This window comes from Phoxinus phoxinus (assembly GCF_949152265.1).
Source record: "Phoxinus phoxinus genome assembly, chromosome: 6".
Classification (NCBI taxonomy): domain Eukaryota; kingdom Metazoa; phylum Chordata; class Actinopteri; order Cypriniformes; family Leuciscidae; genus Phoxinus; species Phoxinus phoxinus.
In genome coordinates this window covers 35,656,071-35,678,349 of record NC_136881.1, presented here as the reverse complement: position 1 = coordinate 35,678,349, position 22,279 = coordinate 35,656,071, and the positions used below count along the sequence as shown (strand labels likewise).

Sequence of the window (22,279 nt, the reverse complement as noted above, 5' to 3'; positions counted from 1 at the left end):
GAAATGTGGCCAAGGACAGGCGGAAAGCATGAGTTTAAACCGCTTTTTAGTTGTCATGCGTAGATTAACGCCACTCTGAGCGCTGGGAAAGAGTCTAATGCACACATTTGCAATGATGCAACTGAAATTGTGTTATGCTTTTATGCATTATGCTTTAGTTTATTAAACAACCTACTGGTTCAAATGCCAAGTTCGTTCTAGTAATTTGTTTGCACTTTATTTTACAGTATGTGCGCTTACAATGTACTTGCCTAAAAAGTACTGGTTAATATAAGGTAACTACATGGGTTGAGGTTAGGTTTAGGGGTAGGTTCAGGGTTAATACCTAGTTATTACCCAGTTATTGTTATTACTATAATATGTGCATAGTATGTACAGGAATATAAAATAAAGTGCCACCAGTAATTTTTTAATCATTCATGTTGGCTTAATTTGTTTTGGAAAAAAACTGCTATATGGTTCTCCAAATTTGTTTTGAATTTACTGACTTTGTTGTGTAACTATCAAGTATACTTTGTTTTCTCCTCTTAAGTATTTCATCCTTTTAACGAGCCATTTCTTTTTTGATATATTCTCATTCCGAATATACATTGATTTTTTTATGTAACCTTTTCAGAAAAATCCCAAAATTAATTTTAATTATGAAAATAAAGACGTGTGTGTACACGTCTTCATTTTCATAATTAAAATTAATTAATTATATATATATATATATATATATATATATATATATATATATATATATATATATATATATATATATATATATATATTGTTTGAGCCATTGTTTCAAGTCATTGTCTGTATAAATAGCTTTTTTGAGTAAATTAATTTCTAGTTGATTTGGTAACCAGAATAATATTAAAAAATAATTCAGAAAAGATGCATTAAATTGATCAAAAGTGTCATTAAAGACATTGTATTATGTTATATATAATGATATTTTAATGATTTCTTTCTCAAATAAATATTATTTTAATGTTTATATTAATCAAATAATCTTGAGATGTATCATGGTTCCATTAAAATATTAAGTAGCTGTTTTTTGAGAATTGATAATAATAATAAATGTTTCTTGAGAAGCAAATAGGCATATTAGAATGATTTCTGTGACACTGAAGTAAAAAATTCAGCTTTGCCATGCCAGGAATAAAATACATTTTTGAATATATTAGAATAGAAAACAGGTATTTTAAATAGTAATAATATTTCAAAATATGACTGTTTGTACTGTGTTTTTGATCCAGTGAATGCGGCCTTGAGGATAAGTGTCTTCTTTCAAAACATTTGAATGGTTGTGTGTATTTGTGAAAAATGTTTGTCCAAAGTGACTTACAGTAGGCTACACTTAGACAGTTTCCCACACATATCTTGCTCTAGAGCTCAGGTAGTTTGATTACCAACTTTTGTTTAAGAACCCATGTGTGTAACCAGCATGACTGGTGTGTTGTGTGTATGTCAGGTGGCCCTGCATGCGTGCGGAGTGGCAACAGACATGGTGTTGGATCGCTGCCTCCAGGCGCGGGCGGGATTCGTCATCAGCCCGTGCTGCTACGGGTTCATTCAAAACACACTCAAGTTCAACTTCCCCAAGAGGTCAGAACGGTTTCTTCTTCCTCCTCTCTGACTTTTCTCGCTTTATATCTTTCTCTCTTCTCATTTGTTCCCCTGATTCCACAGTACACAACGACGGTGTAGACATTATAATCCACAGTATATTAAAAGCTAAGCTCTGCATACCCTCAAAAGATACTGACAAGAACATGAGGACGTTGGAAAATAGCCAACCATAATAGATAAGCATAATAAACATTCATTATTGCGTCTATTCCCGTCTTTCTCTTCACATGAACGTTCTCCGAATATTCTGTCCTGTGTCAACAATCACAGCTGAGCCTCATCAGTACCACGTTAAATGTTGCCAAGAAAATGCTCAAAAGTAGAGAGTGTGTTTTAAAACTTCTTAACGGTGACGATTGCTTTCGAACAGTCATCAGTTTTTCCCCCAATCTCAAGCAATCGCTCTCCAAATCTGGCGTAAACTGTCATTTAATCTCCGGCAGGAATTTCGCCGCAGGCCATGAGCATCAGGGTGGCGAGAGCAGGAAATGATTTTTCCGTGGTTGTGTTCACGCCGTTGCTATGACAGCGGCCCATCGAGGGATCTGTCAGTTGTTGCATTCAACAGTAGGACAGGAAGGGCGACCTGATGACAGACAGTTAATGTACCAAACATTACCTACCACACACATAATCTCCAAGAGTTGCAGAGCTCTTCTTTATCATGCAAGTGTCACGTGAGACATGTATTTACAGTAGGCCACGCACGGCTTATTTCAGCAACCGAAACGCTACATGTGTTTTTGTCCATAGTTTCCAGCATTTCCTATGACGTTCCATAAACGTGTTTTCTTTTAACGTGTCATGTCATTTTTCATGTGTGTGTGTGTGTGTGTGCGTTCTCATTAAGTCTGCCCCCCTCCGCCTCTCTCTCCACAGCACGAGGTTTGCGGAGACTTTGAGCTATAAGGTAAGTGTCTCAGCACTCTTTTCATTATCACCACACGTGTGGGACGCCACACTGCCTGATTCTTAATGCACAACCTCCACAGGAGTCCATACGCCTCGTGTGTGTGTGAAGCACAGTGTTTGGTTTAGTCCTGCTCAGGTCACGAGTTTGGATGCACGGTATATATGTATATGTATACATATTCATACTTTGTATATATACTATATATACATAGAGAGAGAGTGTGTGTACTTTATATATACAGTATATGTATATACATATATATTCTCTCTCTCTCTCTCTCTCTCTCTCTCTCTATATATATATATATATATATATATATATATATATATATATAGTAGTACTTTGGTTTTGTTTTTTTATATATATTGATTTTGTCTTTTTACTTTTTTCTAGTTAGCCTTCATGTATATTTGATTTTTTTTTTTTTTTTGCCAACATTACTTTTAAAGTTGTTTTTCCTCCAACTGTTTTCATGCCTGATTTTAATTGATGTGATTTTATTTTATTTGTTTTACTTAATGTGAAGTAGGGTTAGTAATCAAGAACATTTTTATTTTATTTTTTTCAGAACCAGTTAATTTAAAAAAAGTAATACAAATGTATTGAACATTTGATTTTCATCATGCTATTATTTGAATAGTTCTTGAACATTAGTAAAATTACTAGAATACAATGTGAAATGTTTCTCGTGACATTTTCACAACAAAATTATTATTTTTTGTTATAGAAATTATGATTAGTGAACCTCAGTCTGAAATATTTTAATGAAAAAAACGAAATAATCAACGTCAAACAGTGCAAGCATTGTCATGGATGAGGAGGTCCTTGAACTTGCCTATTAATGACCATTGCAATAAAATTTTACCTCTGACGAAATTCTGGCAGTGTCAGAAGTTTTGACGCAGTCCTGTAGTCTGACTTTGACCGTTAAATCAAAAACCAAGGAGCGCCGAACCTGATGATGCAACTAGTGAGACAGCAACAAACCACCACTTGCTCCACACACACCGTCTTCATATTATTTCAGTTTCCTTTTCAAGAGAAGCCATGATCAAAATGAGCGCTAGAGATTGTATTTGTTTGCTATACACTTTCAATCCTGCATGTAAATGCAGCTCACGTCACTGAGCGTGTCACAGATTAATGATGTTAAACTCCAGGTGAGTGTTCTTGTGCGTCTGTTTTTAATGCGTCTGACATTGACAACTGAGATCCCCGCAGTGTGACATGGCTTACAGCGGGGATCATGTTCATACAGTCTGACAAGCAACAATCAAACAGGACTATTATAAATCGTACAGTGTGCACCCGGCTTTAGTATGAGAGGTGTGTAAACTGGTTTAGCAGTATAGATTTGTAATATTGACTATCTTCACTATAGAGGATTTTCTTTTTGCTCTCAGCTCCAGATAGTTACTGTAGATTCTGAGTAGCACGAAACATCTGTCCACAAGCCAATGTTTTTCCTTCCCTTCTCTTGGTTCTCAGATGAAATCGTGTATTCCTGGGAATAGAGTGTCCCTTGTAGTTGCACGTTGCATTTTTCCTGTTGTTTTCCTGCTCTAGGCACTGTGCTGGAGTGGAGGCAGAAGTGTGAGAAATGGATGAGGTTAATCAGTCGTACTGTATCTCACTGTCATCAGTGTTTGCTCGACTCCTGCATCTGCCTCTGTCACGCTGTGCTCAAGGCCACTGCTGAGATATCACCTACAGAGGGTCCTACAAGAGACAGCCAGTACCTTGGGGATAGAGCAATTATAAATTGAATCTCTAATGTTTGTTAAGACGAGCATCACTGTTGCTAATAGTATTTGGATTTGAACAAACAGGATTATGAATTAAGCTGTTTGTACACTGAAAAAAAAATCCGTTAAATTTACGGTAAGAAAATACGGCAGCTGTGGTTGCCAGAAATTTAACGTAAAAAATACGGTAGCAACATTTTAGTCTTTACAGATGTAACTGTCAAATGTGAAGTGTCTCACAGGGAATTCTGGGAATCTCAATTTACAGTTTTTCACTGTAAATTAAACGATCACTAGTTCTTTTTCACTTACAAAAACGTATTTGCCTGTATTTTACAGTAAAATTTAGTTTACGGTTAGATCTAATACAGTTATTCACCGTATATAGAACGGAAACTTTCTGTTAACCATTAACAGTTTAATTAATAGTTTTTCACTTTAGCATTTTTACAGTCTTTTACTGTTAAAATCACGACATTTTTTTTACAGTGTACTGTAAGCATAAGGTGCACCTTTAACACCCTATAGCAACTGTCACAGGTAAATATCACTTAAAGTTTGATCCACACACACTTTCGATGCATATAATTCCCCCCTTTTTTTAATTAGCGTATTTTTTAATTTAATCTAAGTGATTTAATTTGACTGGATTATTCAATGCATTGTGATTTAAAATAGATTTTATTTTAATTGTTTGGATCGGAGTTCAAAATGTAAAATAGACGGATTCCCTTTGCTTCTTTCCAAGCAAACATGATCGATGCAAAAGTTCTTATTGGTGCGAATACTAAAAAAATGCTGAAGAAATGCTTTACTGTGTTAAATTAACTCTTTGCTGAGTTATAGCATCGATCACAGCGGTTAGCCTAGAGGATTCAACTTGATAGGAGGAATCAATCTGCCAAGGCTGTTACGTTCCTTTCCATCAGCACTTGTTTCACTCAGTTAATGCAGAATAATGGTTGCTTGAAGCCATCGTTGGACAGGAACAGCAGAGGAAGTCATTTTTGTGGCACTTCCTTGCAACAATCCCTTCAAAAAAAAGAGAAAGAAACTGCAATTAGAGTGCATTGATTTACATAAAATGAACTGGGTGCTGCTTTCCTCTGTTTCTCCTCTAATGGCTGGTTGCAACGGTTGATGAATGGTCCATTCCCTCACCACAACCCTAACGATCTCATGCATTGATATTTCTCTGTAGCTGAGCTGCTTTTCAGATGTTTTTGTGTTTATGTGCAAGTGTGTTTATTGATGTGTCAGCATGTGTTTTTTGGTTACATTAACGTGTGTTATATGGTTTCCACAGGAGCATATGATCCTGTGCAGGTTTGCAGACCAGACAGCTGTCGGTTTACCTCTGGAACGGCGATTAATCGGTAAGATGTTTGTTTTTTTAACAGGTGGCTGGGGTTATTGTGACTGGTTTGCTCTAGGTCTGGAAATTCCTAATAGAGTTCGTCATCCATATGGCTACAATTTTTAGCTCCGAATAAGCTGCAGTGTTGAGCAGACTTTATGGCATAGTCAAAGTTCTGGCTGTGCATGACTAGTAAAACCCTTGCAGCCATGTAGTACTCTTAGGCAACTGCTTAGTAACTAATTAACATTAATTAATTGCAGCACGGTTAATTGGTTTACACTTCCATTGGGCATTTAAAAAACTTGTTAGAGGGTAACTCTCGCCAAAATTGAACCTAGGCTCTTTTTGTTAATCTACCCGCGTCAGACATTCGTGTAAAGGCATAATTCAAATGGAAACGCCACTTTTAAGTTTGACCGTATTTTCGTTTTCGGTCAAAATGCCTTTTGAATGGGAGTGCTAGGGGCACTACTATGATACCATAAAAATCGCTATTTTTAAAACACTTAAGGCGGCTCGACACAACATGAAACTGTGCTTGAAGTGTCACCAGCGGGTCTACACATGAACTCAAGCATTGACTAGATTGTTTGTGTACACAGTTTACTGAAAAGAACGATTTTGTACGACTCACTTTATTAGTTAGTGTTTCCGGTGGCTGGAATTTTGTCAGTCAAAAGTAGTCGATCTCCGAATACAACGTAACATGAGGAGAATAAAGATGGAAAGCTCCTAAAGCTTGTTTCCATGACATATTGCCATGAGCTAAGTGTCTAAGTTATCATGCTTTTCGTTGGAATTACAAGTTTATGACATTTCCTCATATGGAGTCAGTTCATTACGTTGCATTCGGAGATTACGACTACTTCTGACTGACAAAATGCCGGTGGACGGAACCAGTGAGTTGTTCAAAATGTTTATTTTCAGTAAACTCTGCGTACACAATGTTGTCAATGCTGGAGTTCATGTGTAGAGCCGCTGGTGACACTTCAAGTACAGTTTTGTTGTGTCGAGCCTTCTTAGTCTTTTAAAAATAGCGATTCTGATGCTCTCATTGTAGTGCCCCTAGCACTCCCATTCAAAAGGCATTTTGACCGAAAACGAAAATACGGTCAACCTTAAATGTGGCGTTTCCATTCTAATTATGCTTCTACACGAATGTTTGACTCGGGTAGATTAACAAAAAGAGCCTAAGATCAATTTTGCCGAGGGTTACCCTTTAATGGTTATGTGGACCGTAAGCAGTTGTTGGGTTACCAATTGACTTTTAAGAAGGGTTTCAGTCTAGTATAAATGGAGAATCTTTAACATTGTAATGTGGTAAAACAAAAAACGTGTCTGAGATCGCCCCTTCTACCCTTAAATAGGGCACTATTTGAGGGGACATCCATTTGTAGTGGTGTCCGAAACACAGTGGACGTTATCGAGTGCACTCATTCAATCCCACAATGCACCGCACTAACGAGTGTACAACTGGTGTACGCTCAACGGCTAGAGAATACCCATAATGCATTGTGAGAGTTGCCCTCTGAATGAATTACAAATTCTGACCAGAAGATGACGCCTCCATCCATTTTCCAAACCGCTAATCCAATGAATGTATCCCTATAAATTCCTTTTTAGTTGATAATTGCATTGTTTAATTAAGGTTTCTACATAGTTTCCATAACAAATCTCAAGATTAATCTTTACATCTTACTACTGGAGCGGCCTAAGTTTGCTAAGTTTCAAATTATTATTAAAGACAAGCACAAACTATGCAAAAGCGGCAGTTCCACTCACTCGTTTTCATTCACTCCTTTAAGTAAACTATATTAGTGGACTAATGTGGGGAATAGTGAATGAGTGGATAGTGCGTTTTCGGACACAGACAAGATCTCCCCGCTCTGTGACCCCTCTCTCTGTCAAACTTCTCTCTACACACTTGCAGTCCCGCAGTCTCATCCCACTCTCACATAAATCTGACGCTGCTGTCATCTTTCCTTCCACTGCCTATCTTTTATAGCTGGCGAGATGACAGCCTCTCAGCCTCTGTACAAAACACATGCTAACCAGCGCCGCTGCCTGTGCCGTGCCAGTCAAACCCCACACTTCACAAAGACTTTTCAAAGGCAGATATCTTTGAGTTTAGATGAGCTGTTAATTACAGTTTGATAAGATGATAAAGTTTGTTTAAAGTCTTACTGTTTTATCCGTCAGATTACAGAGAGCTTCTTTAAAGAAATGGAGTTTCAAATGACTTTAATAACAGACACTTTAGAAAAAGTTTCAAAATTACAAAAGATTGATCCTGTTCTTTTGAATTTTCTATTCATCAAATAATTATGGTTTCCACAAAAATATGAAGCAGCATAACTGATTTCAACTTTAAGAAATGTTTTTTTTGAGCATCAAATCATCATATTATAATGATTTCTGAAGGATCATGTGAAAATGAAGACAAAAATGAAATATATTTTAAAATATATTTAGAGTGATTTTTTGTTGTATTTTTGATTAAATAAATGATCTGCCTGGTTGAACTGAACTGAAATGTTTTATATAACATTTTTTTTTTAATCTTACCAACCCTGAACTTTTAAACACACTGTAAAACGTATAACAGTCAAATATAATAAAGGAAATGAGTTCATTTCATTTAAATATTACTAGTTAATTGCACTTAATAGAACAAGTGATGTGAACTCAATAACTGATTATTATAATAAGCAGAATGTTTTTTTTTATCAATATAGTTAATTTAATCAAGTGGAGTTTAATTGTATTTTAGTAAAAAAAAAATAGTGAACTTAAATGAATTGAGGCAGCATTTTTTATCTTTTTCACAAAACTTTTAAGGCCCCCAGAATATTTTATTGAAGAACAGAGCCTCAGCTTTTATTACAAAGAAGAAGAAAAAAACTATTTATTCAAGCTGTATTCTGTCAATGTCGGGGAAAGATTTAATTAACAACAATGTAATATCTGAGTAATGTTTTCGGCAGATTTCTGGCCTGTTCTTAATAAACATAACTTTTCATTATTGGTCTCATTTCCAAATGTTTTCTCCCTCGATCCCCAGGGAAGCGCTGTATGGGACTGGTGGACTTGGACCGCAGTTGGGCCGCCGAGACTCATGGGTATTCTGCGAGAGTGATGACCATGGTCCCCGAGGGCTGCTCGCCTAAGAACAATATGCTTGTGGGCTTTCCTACAACATAACACTGACTCGCTGAGAAATACCCACATCAAGACAACATTCAGGACTACAAAAATATTGTTGCATTTATTCCATGGGATGTTTGATTTTGGGCACTTCATAAGTGCAAATGTTTCATTTAAAGGGATAGTTCCCCTCGAAAATAATTGAATCCCCTTCAAGTCATTCCAACCTCGTATTATTTTTTTCATTCTTCTATAAAACAAAAAGGGCGATGTTAGGCATGTCTGAGTCAATCTTTTACATAACATGAAAGTAAATTGTGTGAATTATGACAGAAAAGCACCATAGAATTATTGTAAAGTCCATTGGATTAGTGTGCTACTGTACATTACAAGTCTTCTGAAGACATACGATAGCTTTGCATGAGGTACAGAATTTAAATTAAGATGTTTTTGTGGAGCTTTTTTCGTAGGCCGTTTCTTTTATGCAGAACAGAAGCTTTGACATTTTGTCTGACATCTCGTTTTATGTAACACGGAAGAAAATAATACTGGTTTTAAATGACATTAATTTTCATGAATTTTCATTTTTGGATGAGCCATTCTTTTAATTGGTTTCCTTTTGATCTAAAAGCATTGAAAGCTACTTATTTGCACACACACTTGAATCATGGTTTGAGCTAATTGTGCAATTAGTATGTTTGTTTTTTTATTGCATATTTTAAGCTTCGCTTTTAAACTTGACTTCATCTAAACTATTAGAGATTTTTATTTCAGTAATGTCTTTCAGATCAGTTTTGATTTGCATGCCTGAGGTTTGTGTGTAAATAATAGAGACAAAAACCGGCACGTCCCCTTAATAAATTTAACGTGACTCCAAATGTCGTTTGCATATCAGTCACATTGAATTGTGTAAAACCACCTTGCACATTCTCCTCCACCATTATCGCATATTACGCACAGAACAAAAGAGTCCGGTATTACCCATGTAAAATTATTCATTGTAATTTGCACTTCTCCCTCGCAGGAACACGAGACATCGCTCTTGTGCGTTTGTCTCAAAGTGTTTAATTAAAATTATTGAAAATAAACACGAGGAGGAATTTATCACGATTCCCTTGTGACACGGGTCAGGAGAATTGGAGGGGTTAATATTTATGAAATGGTGCGTGCATGGATTAATCTGACCACGGTTATGAATATTTGATTAGGCCACGGCTCACACAAATGTCAAAGCATGCTGATATATGAACTATTTCCCCGTTTTACTTTGCTGTGTTTGCACCCATACCGTCATCAAACACGCGCCTCCGGTTTGCTCGCCACAGAAGAGCCGTGGACTGTCACATTTGTGATGTAGAGATGAGATATGTTCCTTCGCCAAGAGGAAGTGCACAACCTTAAGCTTTGAGGAGCCGAGTCTAGCGAAGCTCATCTGAATTCTGCTAGCGGAGCCAATCTTTCTGAGTGTGAAAGACTGGAGACGGGGGCACCTTCCAAAGACCTGGAATCATTTCAATGGGAAACGCTTCTTCTTTCCCCCAAGGATTGGCTCTGCTCCCTGACTAAATGTACATGAAAAACAAATACATAATAGGATAGGTTCAAAATAAAATGAGTCTAGATGCAATACTGTAATGTTGAAAGATTTATTTATTTATTTCACAGAAGTACATGTTTGCACGATACAAAATATGATGCAATATGCCAAAATCTGGCAGTGCCACGCACAATGCTAAAAAACATTCTGCATAGTCAATACTGAAGGCAGAAGTGTAGGTGCACATGTTTTTTTTTTTTTTTTTTTTAAACTGAAAACGTTGAAAATGCTAAATATTTATCAACACAATCTTCTGCTATATATGGTGGTACCCTTAAAAGGACATTTGTACCTTTTTTTTTACTCCTAAAAGTTGCACATTACTATCTTAAAGTACAACTACATACCTTAAGGTACTACTATGAATCTTTTTGTTGGGAAAAAAGGGTACAAAGATGTCCTTTTGAGGGTACCGTCACAGTATTTACATCTTTTTTTTTATATATATATATATATAATACATTTAACTACTCACTCACTGTTTGAAAAAATACATCAATAGGTTATGATGCAAATTAGATCTAACCAAATCCAGTTATTTGGGGTTTTAGGGTCTTTTCTGTGTGGATCACTTAACATTAGGATGTAAAAATGGTCCTCCTTGGTATGCAAATTAGATTCTCGGTGGTTAACTCCCAATATCCATTATATATTTTATGGTAGTTATTAAAATAAATATTCAATGTAGTAACAGAAATCACTGTATGTTCTGTATAGCGCTGAGTTCGTAGAAACGCTGTCGGTGGGAAAGCACAATGTACAGTTGTGCTGCTGCTTTGCTGAAGAACCATTTGTGCAAGCAGTATTTGCTTTGATGAGGGGGAAAACTACAATCCCGTGAAGCCTTGTGAATGAAAATCATATTCAAACATAGAGAAATTAAAAACTTGTTAAAATATGTTTTAAGTTTATTGCTACTGGTATAAAAATACAATGTTCTGTCATGAAACGCTAGATGGCGCAGGTTGATGGGCCCTTAATTCAATCTGCTTGCATTCACATCATTCTCTATAGGGCACATCTGATTGGTTGGTTGCTGCTCTGTCATTAGCCAATGAGCTCGCTGCTCAACCTTCAAATACTTGGTCAGTGTTTGCTGTAGCAGTTTTCAGAAACCCTCCACCGTCCCCAGCTCCACCTGTAGGTCTGCTACGGGATATTAATGTATGCTGTATTGTACAGCAGCGGCATGTCTTGCTCACAGCAGTGTGTTGTGTATTTATTGACAGTAGAAAGTCCTGTACCAACAGCAGCCGCAGCGTAGAAGATCTATTCCGCCAAGACCAAATATGTCAACATTGTCATATCCATGACCATGCCAAACTCTCAGTTGTCATGACAAAAAAAAAAAATATATATATATATATATATACATTATATATATATACACACACATATTTAAGTGTTTTGACCGCGTACGTTTACTTAATTCGTGATTACATCCGGTGCTTCATGAAAGTGACCATTCTTTACAACTCTTTTGGGGCGATTTGCTGTGATTGGTGGAATTTTCTGTAATGCATCATGGGTAATGAGGTTCTTTTAAAACGATTATTTTAAAAATGTGTTAAAATAATGTGGACTGATGGCTTCAGCACAAGCATATACAGTACCATCTATTAACAGCCTCTGAATTCACAGTATCTGTCTTTAAAGGTGTATAAGTTATTGTTAAAAAAATAAACATGTTCTCTTATGAAGATAAATGAATTGTTTTTACTTCGGGAACCGACTGTTGCACTCAATAGCTCACACGGCTTGTTGAGGAGAGGTTTATACTTTCCAGAAGTGCTTACGAATTTCACATTGTGGACAATACAAGGGGTGGAGTTGAAGTGGGGCAGTCAGCAACCACCTAGCAACCAATCAAAACATCTTGGCAACCGTATAGCAATGCGCTGAAAACCCACTCAACACCTTAGCAATATTAGCGATGCGCTTGCAAAAACGTACACTAGCAAGAATTTTGTGTTTTTGTTTTACAAAAATGTCACTTTTCACATGCTTTCCTAAAATGCTAATCAAAGTCTGCTAACGTAGCCAAACACCCAAGAGGTAGAAAAGATGCATCAAGGGCTGAAAGCGCTTATCAGATTACAAGTACAGACTGTGCTATTGCTTCCTTTACAGTATCTCCTGTTTCCTCCTTACCTCGCGAGACAGGAAAGTCAGTTCCTTTGGAAATATCAGAAGAGCAATGTGCAATTTCACCTATTGCAGGCCGCAAAATTCATGAGCAAATCAAGCCGCAATCCGCCTTAAATTCATCTGTGACAAAACCTAATCAGAAAGCACGGCAGGCTCTCCAGTTCTGAAGAGGTTGAAAATGAGTTTTTCTCCAGTGTCACCATTCATAGAGGCTGTGGACGTATCTCCATGAATTTAGAGTGACCGTGTCGTTTCTTAACATATCTTTGAAATGTCACCGTGTAGTTCATGCTCAACTGGACTGAAAATACACATGAAGCACGGTTCTCTTAGACACTATAACAAACTTATAAAGTTGCCAAATTTGAACATATTAACTTAAAAGAAAGCTGTAATATATTGTAATTATACTGTACATTTACAGTATAAATATAGCCCAAATTCCCCCCCTACCTCATGAGAGAAAAAAGTCACATAAAATCACATAAAATCTGACATTTTCAGTCAGATCTGAGCTTCTTTCATATGTGGAAATAAATATGACGCATAAAAGTATCAAAAGGTAAGAATTCGTATAAATTTCACATCCGTTGAATTTATACGTCCTAAAATGTCATAATCATGTTCTTGATTTACAGTGAAGATGGTAAAAATGGCCAGTGCTGCGATAAGGTTTAAAAGCTCAGTAATATAAGGTGTGCCTTTTATATTTACTAATATATATATACTGTAAATCCTCTGAGATTCGGTCCATATAGACACAATATTATCTCTCAGTTGCTGCAGATTTGTCGTCTGCACATCTATGATGGGAATCTCCCGTTCCTCCACATTGAGATCCGGTGACTGTGGAGGCTTTGAGTTTAGTGAACTTATTATGTTTGAGATGTTTTGAGTTTGTGACGGCACATTATCCTGCTAGCCATCAGAAGATGATACACTGTGATCATAAAGGAATAGACATGGTCAGCAACAATAGGTTGAGATGTTTTGAGCTTTGTGACGGCACATTATCCTGCTGAAAGTAGCCATCAGAAGATGATACACTGTGATCATAAAGGGATAGACATGGTCAGCAACAATAGGTAGACTGTGCGTTTAATCAATGCTCAATTGTGCTAAGTGTGCTAAAAATCTCCTCCACACCATTACACCAGCAGAAGCCTGAACCGATGATAGACGGGATGGATCCATGATTTCATGTCAAATTCTGACCTGACCATCTGAATGTCAGACACCAGGCAATGTTTTTCCAATCTTCTAATGTCTGATTTTAGTGAAAGCGTGTGAATTGAGCCTCAGTTTGCTGTTCTCGTCTGACAGGAGTGACACCGGTGTGTGTGTTCTGCTGCTGAAGCTCTTCTGCTTCAAGGTTCAACATGTTCAGAGACGGTCTTCTGCAGAACTCGGGTGTAGCGAGTGGTTATTTGAGTTACTGTTGCCCTTCCATCAGCTCAATCCAGTCTGGTCATTCTCCTCTGACCTCTGGCATCAGCAAGGCGTTTTCATCCACTGAACTGAAACTGGATATTTTCTCTGTAAACCCTAGAGTTTCTACTCAGACCTGCTCGTCCAGCACAAAAAAAGGCATGTCATGTTCAAAGTCACTTAAATCCCATTTCTTCCCCGTTCTGATGCCCAGTCTTGACCATGTCTACATGCTAAATGCTTTGAGTTTCTGCCATGTGATTGGCTGATTAGATATTTGCATTAATGAGCAGTTGAACGGGTATACCTAATTAAGTGGCCTGTGAGTGTATGCATGCATGTTTCACAAAATAGTATTTAAACAACATTGGAATGGGGCTCTTTGGCTTGCGGTATAAATGTATCCCAACAAGCCGTGCACAGTAACACTTTTAGTGTGACTTTTCCGATATCTCACTAGTCTCCTGCAACATGAGCTGTTTCCTTGTTATTTTTCTCTGGAATATTGCACTTTAGTTAAAGAGTATAGCATGAATATGGCACTGAATATGACTGATTTGAGATGATACCGGATATAGATGCCTTCTGGCATACTTGCATTTCTAAGTGTTTACCCAATGGAAATGGAGACGAAACATAAAGACCCTTATTTCACATGCCCTATAACCAACGCTATGGGGAAACTAAAAATGAGACGTAACCCTGCACACGACTCCTTGAGACCTGAAACTCAAGTGATGACTGGGAACCATAAATCTTCCTTCAGCAGTTTTACATGACAAAAGCAGGTGCCCTCCTGTCTGCAAAAACCTTTAGTGATTTCTTATCATATGCAATATATATATATATACTATATATGTGTGTGTGTGTAGGCCTATATATGTATACACACACATATACACGTGTGTATGTGTGAATATTTTTTATACGCATATATGGCCCAATATGGGCTATAAACTCATATTGTTCATATAAACAGTATGTTTACTATATAATGAATGCGCATGTGGGCCTAATTAGGCTATATGGTGTTTATAGGGGTATATGTAGAATAAGCGTTCCCGTCTCTCCTTATTGGGTGCAGTGCTCATTCAGAGTGTGTGTGTAGAGAGAGAGAGAGAGAGAGAGAGAGAGAGAGAGAAAGAGAGAGAGTGCTGAGCGCACCGACTCTGCGCTCCAGTCCACGGTTCTCCACCGGAGGAGCGGATCACAGACAGAGACTCTGCCGGCATCTCGTGCTTGAACATCAGTCAACGCCTTCTGCTCGACCCGCTTCGTTGCTTTGAAAACCGACGGATCTAAACATCACCATCATTCCCATTTAAACATCAGAAACCAGCGGCGACGTTTGGATATACGCACCGTACACGCAAGGAGATGTGGATCATAAAGTTCGTGTTGATGTGGACCTGCTGGTTCGGAGTGAGCGCGGACTTCGACGGCAGGTGAGACGGCAATTAAACGTCTAGACGATTGTATCGATGTGATGTTAAGAGTTTTGATAGAGCAGAGAGTTTGTTTTAAGAGTTATGATTCTGGCTGTTTTTAAAAGATGGCTTTAAAGTAAACTGCTTTAAGATTTTAAACATTCCATGTCTTGTAGTAGATATTAATAAATTGCACCTCAGGCAAAATGTAATATAGCCTAGGCTATTCATAATATGCTGGGCTATAGATTTACCTTTAAAAGTAACAGAGTTGATAATTTTAAAGTTAATTAAGGCATTATTAGGTTTGTGGTCAAGGTCAAAAACACTATGTGTTTATTAGAAAGAGAATTTAATGCTGATAATTCTTCAAACATCCAGTTTTGAATAAGTCGTTGTAAAGAAATCGTGATAACAGAGCTGTTTAAGATCATCCCTAACGAGCTTTACAAAAGAATGAGATAAAAACCATGAGACACTTAGCCTATGCTTAAGGAGTCAACATCCTGAAAGTATAATGATACCATTTTGACAGTGTTATTATTATTATTTTTTACTAGTAGAATTTTAGAAATGTTTTGTGTTTTTGAGGAAATTGCAGGGTTGATCAATAACAAAACCTAAATTAGAAAAAAAAGAAGTAATTCTTAAAGTCAATGTTTATGTTAATGATATATTTTTACAGAAGTCACAATTTTCATGAAGCGAGGCATAACTACGCTTCTGAAAGCATGCTAGCCTCACGTTTAGTGCTGTTGTGATCAGTTCAGTTTAAAGTTTGTGTTGTGTTACTGTTGTCAATCAGCACGGTGAACTTGTGAACTTGCATCAGTCTACAGCTGCTCTTAAAGATCTTCACAAATGCAAAATACTAGCATTCATTCTTTAACTTATCAGTATGTGTTGAATACTGTATGTAATGGCAGTTTAAAAAACAAAAAACAAACGAATAATTTATTCTCCCTCTTGGACAGTCAGCGCACATGCTCCGGTTTTTTCGTGCCCCAACATGTAATGTGAAATATGTGGTGAACAGAAACGTGCCAAATATTCAAATCTGCTTAAAGCTTCATTGAGATTAAAGGGGATCGAATGTCCATGCTTGAAATGAACTATGTGCTTTAGTAGAAGTTGCTCAGTATAGGCAATGTTTCTCTGTCCGTTCCTAGGGCCCCTGCACTGTCTGCACATTTAGGGGTCTCACTAATCCGACACAGTGTTGTTCATGAATCCCTCTGCTATAAGATTGAATAAGATGTGCTAAATAAGAGAGATATCCAAAAGCTGCAATCTGAGAGACTTTCAAGAATGAATGGCTCTAGGGCCTTTATTAGAGGGGTGCATTGATATCTCCCGTGACTTGGAGAAACTTCTTTTAAAACTGTGCTCATGACTCATCCTTATTGAGCATGCATTGCTGAATCACGTCATTTATTATGGAATGCTCAGTTACCTCATTCAAGTATGCATTGTTAATTAGGCCTGCTCATTAAATATGAAAGTTAAATACCTTTATGTATTTAATTATGTATATACATACTAAAGTATATAACAATTAAATTCATATGCATCATTTAAAAGTCAACAAATTCAAAACTGAGCCTGTTTACTTTCATAATGCACATCCATGGTCCTATTATATGTACAGATTATTTTTTAAGATTATTTTAAGTCTAACATCTTGCTCTGAACTGATTCCTGCCCTATGAACTTGTTTCTTCTGTGGAACACAAATTAACATGTTTAGAATTTTTTTTTTACAATGAAAATCAATGGGGTCCATTGTTGTTTTGGACTCCATTTATTTTCATTGTATGGGAGAAAACTAATTACCTTGTCAAACTAAGCTATATAGGTTTGAAAATGACAGTATAAATGACAACATTTTCTGTTTTGTGTGAACTGCCTTTTCAGTTACATTATGCAAATACATTATGGAAATAAAAAATTTAACTTAAACATTGCTTAATTACGTCATATATTAAGTATGCATTGCCTATTCACGTCATGTATTAAGTATGCATTGTCTAATTATGTAATATATTAAGTATGCGTGGCCTAATTACGCCATGTATTAAGTATGTATCGTCTAATTACGTTATTTAATAAGTGTGCATCGCCTAATTACGTCATGTATTAAGTTTGCATCGCCTATTTACATCATGTATTAAGTATGCATTGTCTAATTATGTCACGTATTAAGTATGCGTTGCCTACTTAAGTCATGTTTTAAGTATGTATCGTCTAATTACGTTATGTATTAAGTATGCATACCCTATTTACGTCATGTATTAAGTATGCATTGTCTAATTATGTAATATATTAAGTATGCGTTGGCTACTTAAGTCATGTATTAAGTATTAAGTATGCATCATCTAATTCCTTCATGTATTAAGTATGTATCATCTAATTCCCTCATGTATTAAGTATGCATCACCTAATTACGTCATGTATCAAGTTTGCATCGTCTAATTATGTCATATATTAAGTATGCATTGTCTAATTATGTCATATATTAAGCATGCGTTGGCTACTTAAGTAATGTATTAAGTATGCATCACCTAATTATATTATATATTAAGTATGCGTTGGCTACTTAAGTAATGTATTAAGTATGCATCACCTAATTACATCATGTATTATGTTTGCATCACCTAATTACGTCATGTATTATATATACATCGCCTAATTACGTCATGGATGAAGTTTTCATCACCTAATTACGTCATGTATTTTGTTTGCATCACCTAATTAAGTCATGTTTTAAGTATGCATCACCTAATTACATCATGTATTATGTTTGCATCACCTAATTACGTCTTGTATGAAGTTTTCATCACCTAATTATGTCATGTATTATGTTTGCATCACCTAATTAAGTCATGTATGAAGTTTGCATCCCCTATTTACGTCATGTATTAATTATGCATCACCTAATTATGTCATATATTATATATGTATCGCCTAATTACGTCATGTATCAAGTATGCATCGCCTAACGCCATGCATTAAGTTTGCATCACCTAATTATGTCATGTATCAAGTATGCATTGCCTAACGTCATGTTTTAAGTTTGCCTCGCCTAAATGCATAACGTATCAAGTGTGCATCGCCTAACGTCATGTATTAAGTATGCATTGCCTAATTACATCATGTATTAAGAACGCATTGCCTAATTACGTCATGTATTAAGTATGCATCTTCTAATTGTGTCATGTCAAGTCTACATCGCCTAATTAAATCATGTATTAAGTATGCATTGCAAATTACGTCATGTATTATGTATGCGTCGCCTAATTACCGGAAGGTCATTGTTGTGAATGCATCACTTCCCATTCACTGTTACAGTCACTCGGTTCCCACAGGGTGTTCCGCTGAGACACTGGCCACCCAAGTGTGGACTTGTGAATACAACTCCTGCAGTGGTCTTTATGGCATCTTCTATCTTCCGCTCTGCTGGGAAGCATTTTGTCCTTTTGGCAAGATGAGCAATAGCTGTCCTTCCAAATGGACTCGAAATGTATTCACTGGCAGAAGCATTTTTCGTGTTAAAATTCAAGCTCGGTTCTTTTTGCTTCTTCATTTCCCCCTTATTTATCATTGCCAGTTGCCCAGAGGCAGAGCACAGCTACGATGCGGTTTCACGAACACATCCGTGCTCAGTTAGGGGGACCTTAATAACGGTTTTTGGTACGACATTAGCAGCGCTCTTTTAGAGACATAATGAACAACTAATGCACACTTGTTATTTGTCCAAATGACCTTAGCACACTCATTTAGTCGAGACTCTGCTATTCATTGCATTCTGTGCATTCTAACTTCTCTTTGTCATCCCATACATCATGAGCTTAATGTTTGTGTAACTCACAGACACAATATTGATGCTTTTTCTTCAGGGCATGGCTTGTGCTGGCATTTCAGGAGCGGGGAGCTGCCCACTGTAATGAACGTGTACATTAACCTGCTGGCGCACATTATTAATTTCAGTCGTGATGGAGTTCGCTTGTCACCAGGGCCATTATTTGCCAATTTGCCCTGCTTATAAACCTGCTTCACTGCCCCGATCTAAATTCATAGAGAGAATATAGTGCATGAGCGCACTGTGAGGGGCCCATTCATTATATCCAGGCCCTTAGCAGGGGCCGTTAAGCTCTTGTCTAATGGCTTGTGCTACACCTGAGGGATGACTCGCTGCTAAACCGCCAACTTGTCATTTGCTGACATGATAACAAGAGTAATCAATTATAGAGAGACTCATTAAAGTGTCCAACTTCTTCAACTCTTCCAACATGGGGTTTTGGACGGTTGAGCATGGCGTATGTATATTCCCCGCATCTCTAATTGTTCTAGTATATTTAGTCAACAGTGCTTTGTTACTCCCTCACTCAGTCTTGGCAGGCCCGCTCAGAAGGGCTTGAATTCTGTCCACATGTCCGGTTGACACTCTTTGTGGTCTTTCAATTGATTTCATCATCTGAGTCGTCTCAGGGAGCAGCATTTGACCCCAGGCTTGACTTTGCTAGCATGCAGTGGCAGAGTCAGCTACCATGGCCACAATGAATGTGCATTTGACTGAAAATGCATTGTCACTCGGTCTGTAGTCAAATTATTTTCAATGTTCGGATTTGACCCTCTCCGTCAGTCCGTCGGTTGAAAACAAGATGCACAATGCTCATCATGACAACGCCACTGAGCCAGTCACACACGACTTTGAGTGTGCAGGATTACATATGGGGAACAAGATACGCTTTCACATTCTGTGGCTTTTGTTGTTAAGATTAAAAGAAAAATATTAAATAATAAGTTGAATATATTAAAGGGGACGTGTTATGCCATTTTCTTGGATTACTTAATGGGCTCTACTAGAATAGGTTTTCATTCTTAAATGTTAAAAAAAACATAATTTTTTCACATGTTTGACATGTTGCAGCTCCTCTCTTATCAGTCTGTCAGTAACGCTCTGTTTAGTTTCTGCCTCTATGAAGCTCCTCCTTCTGATAAGCACAGTGTGCTCAGATTGGTCGGCTGGAGCAGTGTGTTGTTGTGATTGGTCAACCGCTTCGAGTGGAAATGTCACGTCACTTACTATAACCACCTAACTCAACCAGGCTTCACACCTTTATTTTTCGTATGCCTTGGGCGGGAAATATTTAAATGAGGAACGTGTTCGTTACTGGAAGAAAACTCAAGACTACAATCGGGCATTTTAAGGAGTAAATGTATTGTTTACTCCACTTTCCGGAAACACTGTAGGCAATTCAGCTTTGAAATTTGCATTATTTTTACTGAGCCAAATGTTTAATCTGTGACATTTGGATTCTCAATTAGTCAACCATCATCTTCAATGCAAATTCACAGGCCAGAGGTGAAACTTTGGCCTGCGTTTCCTCTCGCCCACGTTTGCATGCATATGAATGGAACAAAGTCTAATGTGCTTGCACTTGCGATGCTAAAATGCTCTTTTTGGATTGCCAGGACTATCTTTTCTGAATCTACTTCTAGATGTCCAACCCTATCAGCCAGACTGCTGACTAGATAACTGCGCTGACCATTGGAAAACTCATACCTGTTGAACACTGTTGTCTTCAAACGCTCAGAAACATCTCAAAACTGTGTGAGATTCATAAATCTGTCCCTTCCACCACATGCGGCGTTTATTTCAGACTTGTACCTGCTGCGTCTGATTGCTGCTTAGCTCTGGATGAGGATGGACTTTGCTTGACCGGTGTGTCATTCTCCAGAGGCACATATTCTATATGGAGGCTGGCGAATGAAGACAGCTCAACTCTCTGGAGCGCATGTTTCAAAGGCGCGTGTCTAATTGTCTGGCAGTCGTGGAGGTGGTGGAGGAATGTGAAGGGCTGTAATTAAACCCCCCTGCACTTGCACCCGAGCCCCGCTGCATGTCATCATTCATATACATGTGCAGACTCACCACGGCACCGCATGAATTGTGTCAGGCCGCTCCAGACATAGAAATGCGAATTGCATGAATTTTTCATGACTCAAACGTACCAGTGCACAGAGATAAAGGCATCTACTACGTCTAATTTCCGTGACCCGGTTGCCTCCTTTGAGCAGCCGGGACAGAATTGCATTATGTAGATATTTGTCGTTGGTGTAATCCGCTAATGCCAGATTGAGCTGGAAATTGAAACTGTGTAATAGCTGCATCTTTAACAAGGTGAGGAAAGACACTTACTCAGGTGGACGAGGGATTTGTTGTGACAGACTTGTTACCTCAGTGAATGTGGCGCCGGTTTCTCGCTGGGCGACGCTCTCTCTCTTTCTCTCTCTCAGTTTGGTGTCTCTTTGGATCCGGCCCAGAGTTTGCAGATTGCTGACTGGCACGCATTCGCTCGTCTCTGGTGGGGCAAGCACTGCACACGAGGAGATCTGTCTTTCTCTCATTGCCCCCCCTCTATTTGTTTCTTTCTTTCTTACTTGTTTTCTTTTCTGTTAAAGAGGGCCTATTTGAAAACAGATCTATTTTTTTTAACTTCCTTTAGTGTGTAATGTTGCTGTTTGAGCATGAAAAAGGTCTGCAAAGTTACTAAGCACAAATTCAGTCTCTATTCTCTATATCTGTTTCTGAACTCCCTGAAACGCCTCCATTAAAGTCTTGAGTCTTGAGGCCTGGTTGAGTTAGTTAGTAGTGTTTTAAAAAACACGATTATGGTACAGTAAGTGGTGTGACATTTTGAGGAGGAAAAGCGCTATATAAATGTGACAAATTATTATTATTTCCACTCAAAGTGTTTGACCAATCACAGCACACTGGTCCAACCGACCAATCACAGCACATTGCTCTTTCGGAAGGAGGGGCTTCATAGAGACAGGAACTAAACGGAGAGTTACTGACAGACTGGGAAGAGGGGTGCTGCAACAATGTGAAAT

General features: G+C 37.7%; 2 protein-coding genes and 1 long non-coding RNA gene across 12 annotated transcripts in view; 2 read left to right on the top strand and 1 right to left on the bottom strand.

The window, feature by feature from the left end:
* gstcd (glutathione S-transferase, C-terminal domain containing) overlaps positions 1-10,407 on the top strand; it is a 53,138-nt gene extending 42,731 nt beyond the window's left edge. For 3 of the 5 annotated variants that reach the window (XM_079614816.1, XM_079614817.1, XM_079614818.1), the window contains 4 exons: positions 1,463-1,596; positions 2,500-2,530; positions 5,585-5,654; positions 8,700-10,077. In XM_079614816.1, the coding sequence (XP_079470942.1) occupies positions 1,463-1,596; positions 2,500-2,530; positions 5,585-5,654; positions 8,700-8,839 (375 nt within the window). In that variant the 3' untranslated portion in view covers positions 8,840-10,077. Of the gene's footprint in view, positions 1-1,462; positions 1,597-2,499; positions 2,531-5,584; positions 5,655-8,699 lie in introns of all 5 variants that reach the window. The other 2 variants (XM_079614814.1, XM_079614815.1) reach the window with 1 other exon arrangement.
* Positions 3,860-10,189, bottom strand: LOC306999814. The gene is made up of 2 exons (XR_013797924.1): positions 10,071-10,189; positions 3,860-5,310 (listed from the first exon to the last, which is right to left on the bottom strand). It is a non-coding gene; the product is annotated as an uncharacterized lncRNA (long non-coding RNA).
* A 4,677-nt stretch (positions 10,408-15,084) lies between the features above and the next one.
* Positions 15,085-22,279, top strand: part of npnta (nephronectin a) — a 46,826-nt gene continuing 39,631 nt past the window's right edge. For 3 of the 6 annotated variants that reach the window (XM_079617316.1, XM_079617314.1, XM_079617313.1), the window contains exon 1: positions 15,189-15,400. In XM_079617316.1, the coding sequence (XP_079473442.1) occupies positions 15,333-15,400 (68 nt within the window). In that variant the 5' untranslated portion in view covers positions 15,189-15,332. Of the gene's footprint in view, positions 15,401-22,279 lie in introns of all 6 variants that reach the window. The other 3 variants (XM_079617317.1, XM_079617318.1, XM_079617315.1) reach the window with 3 other exon arrangements.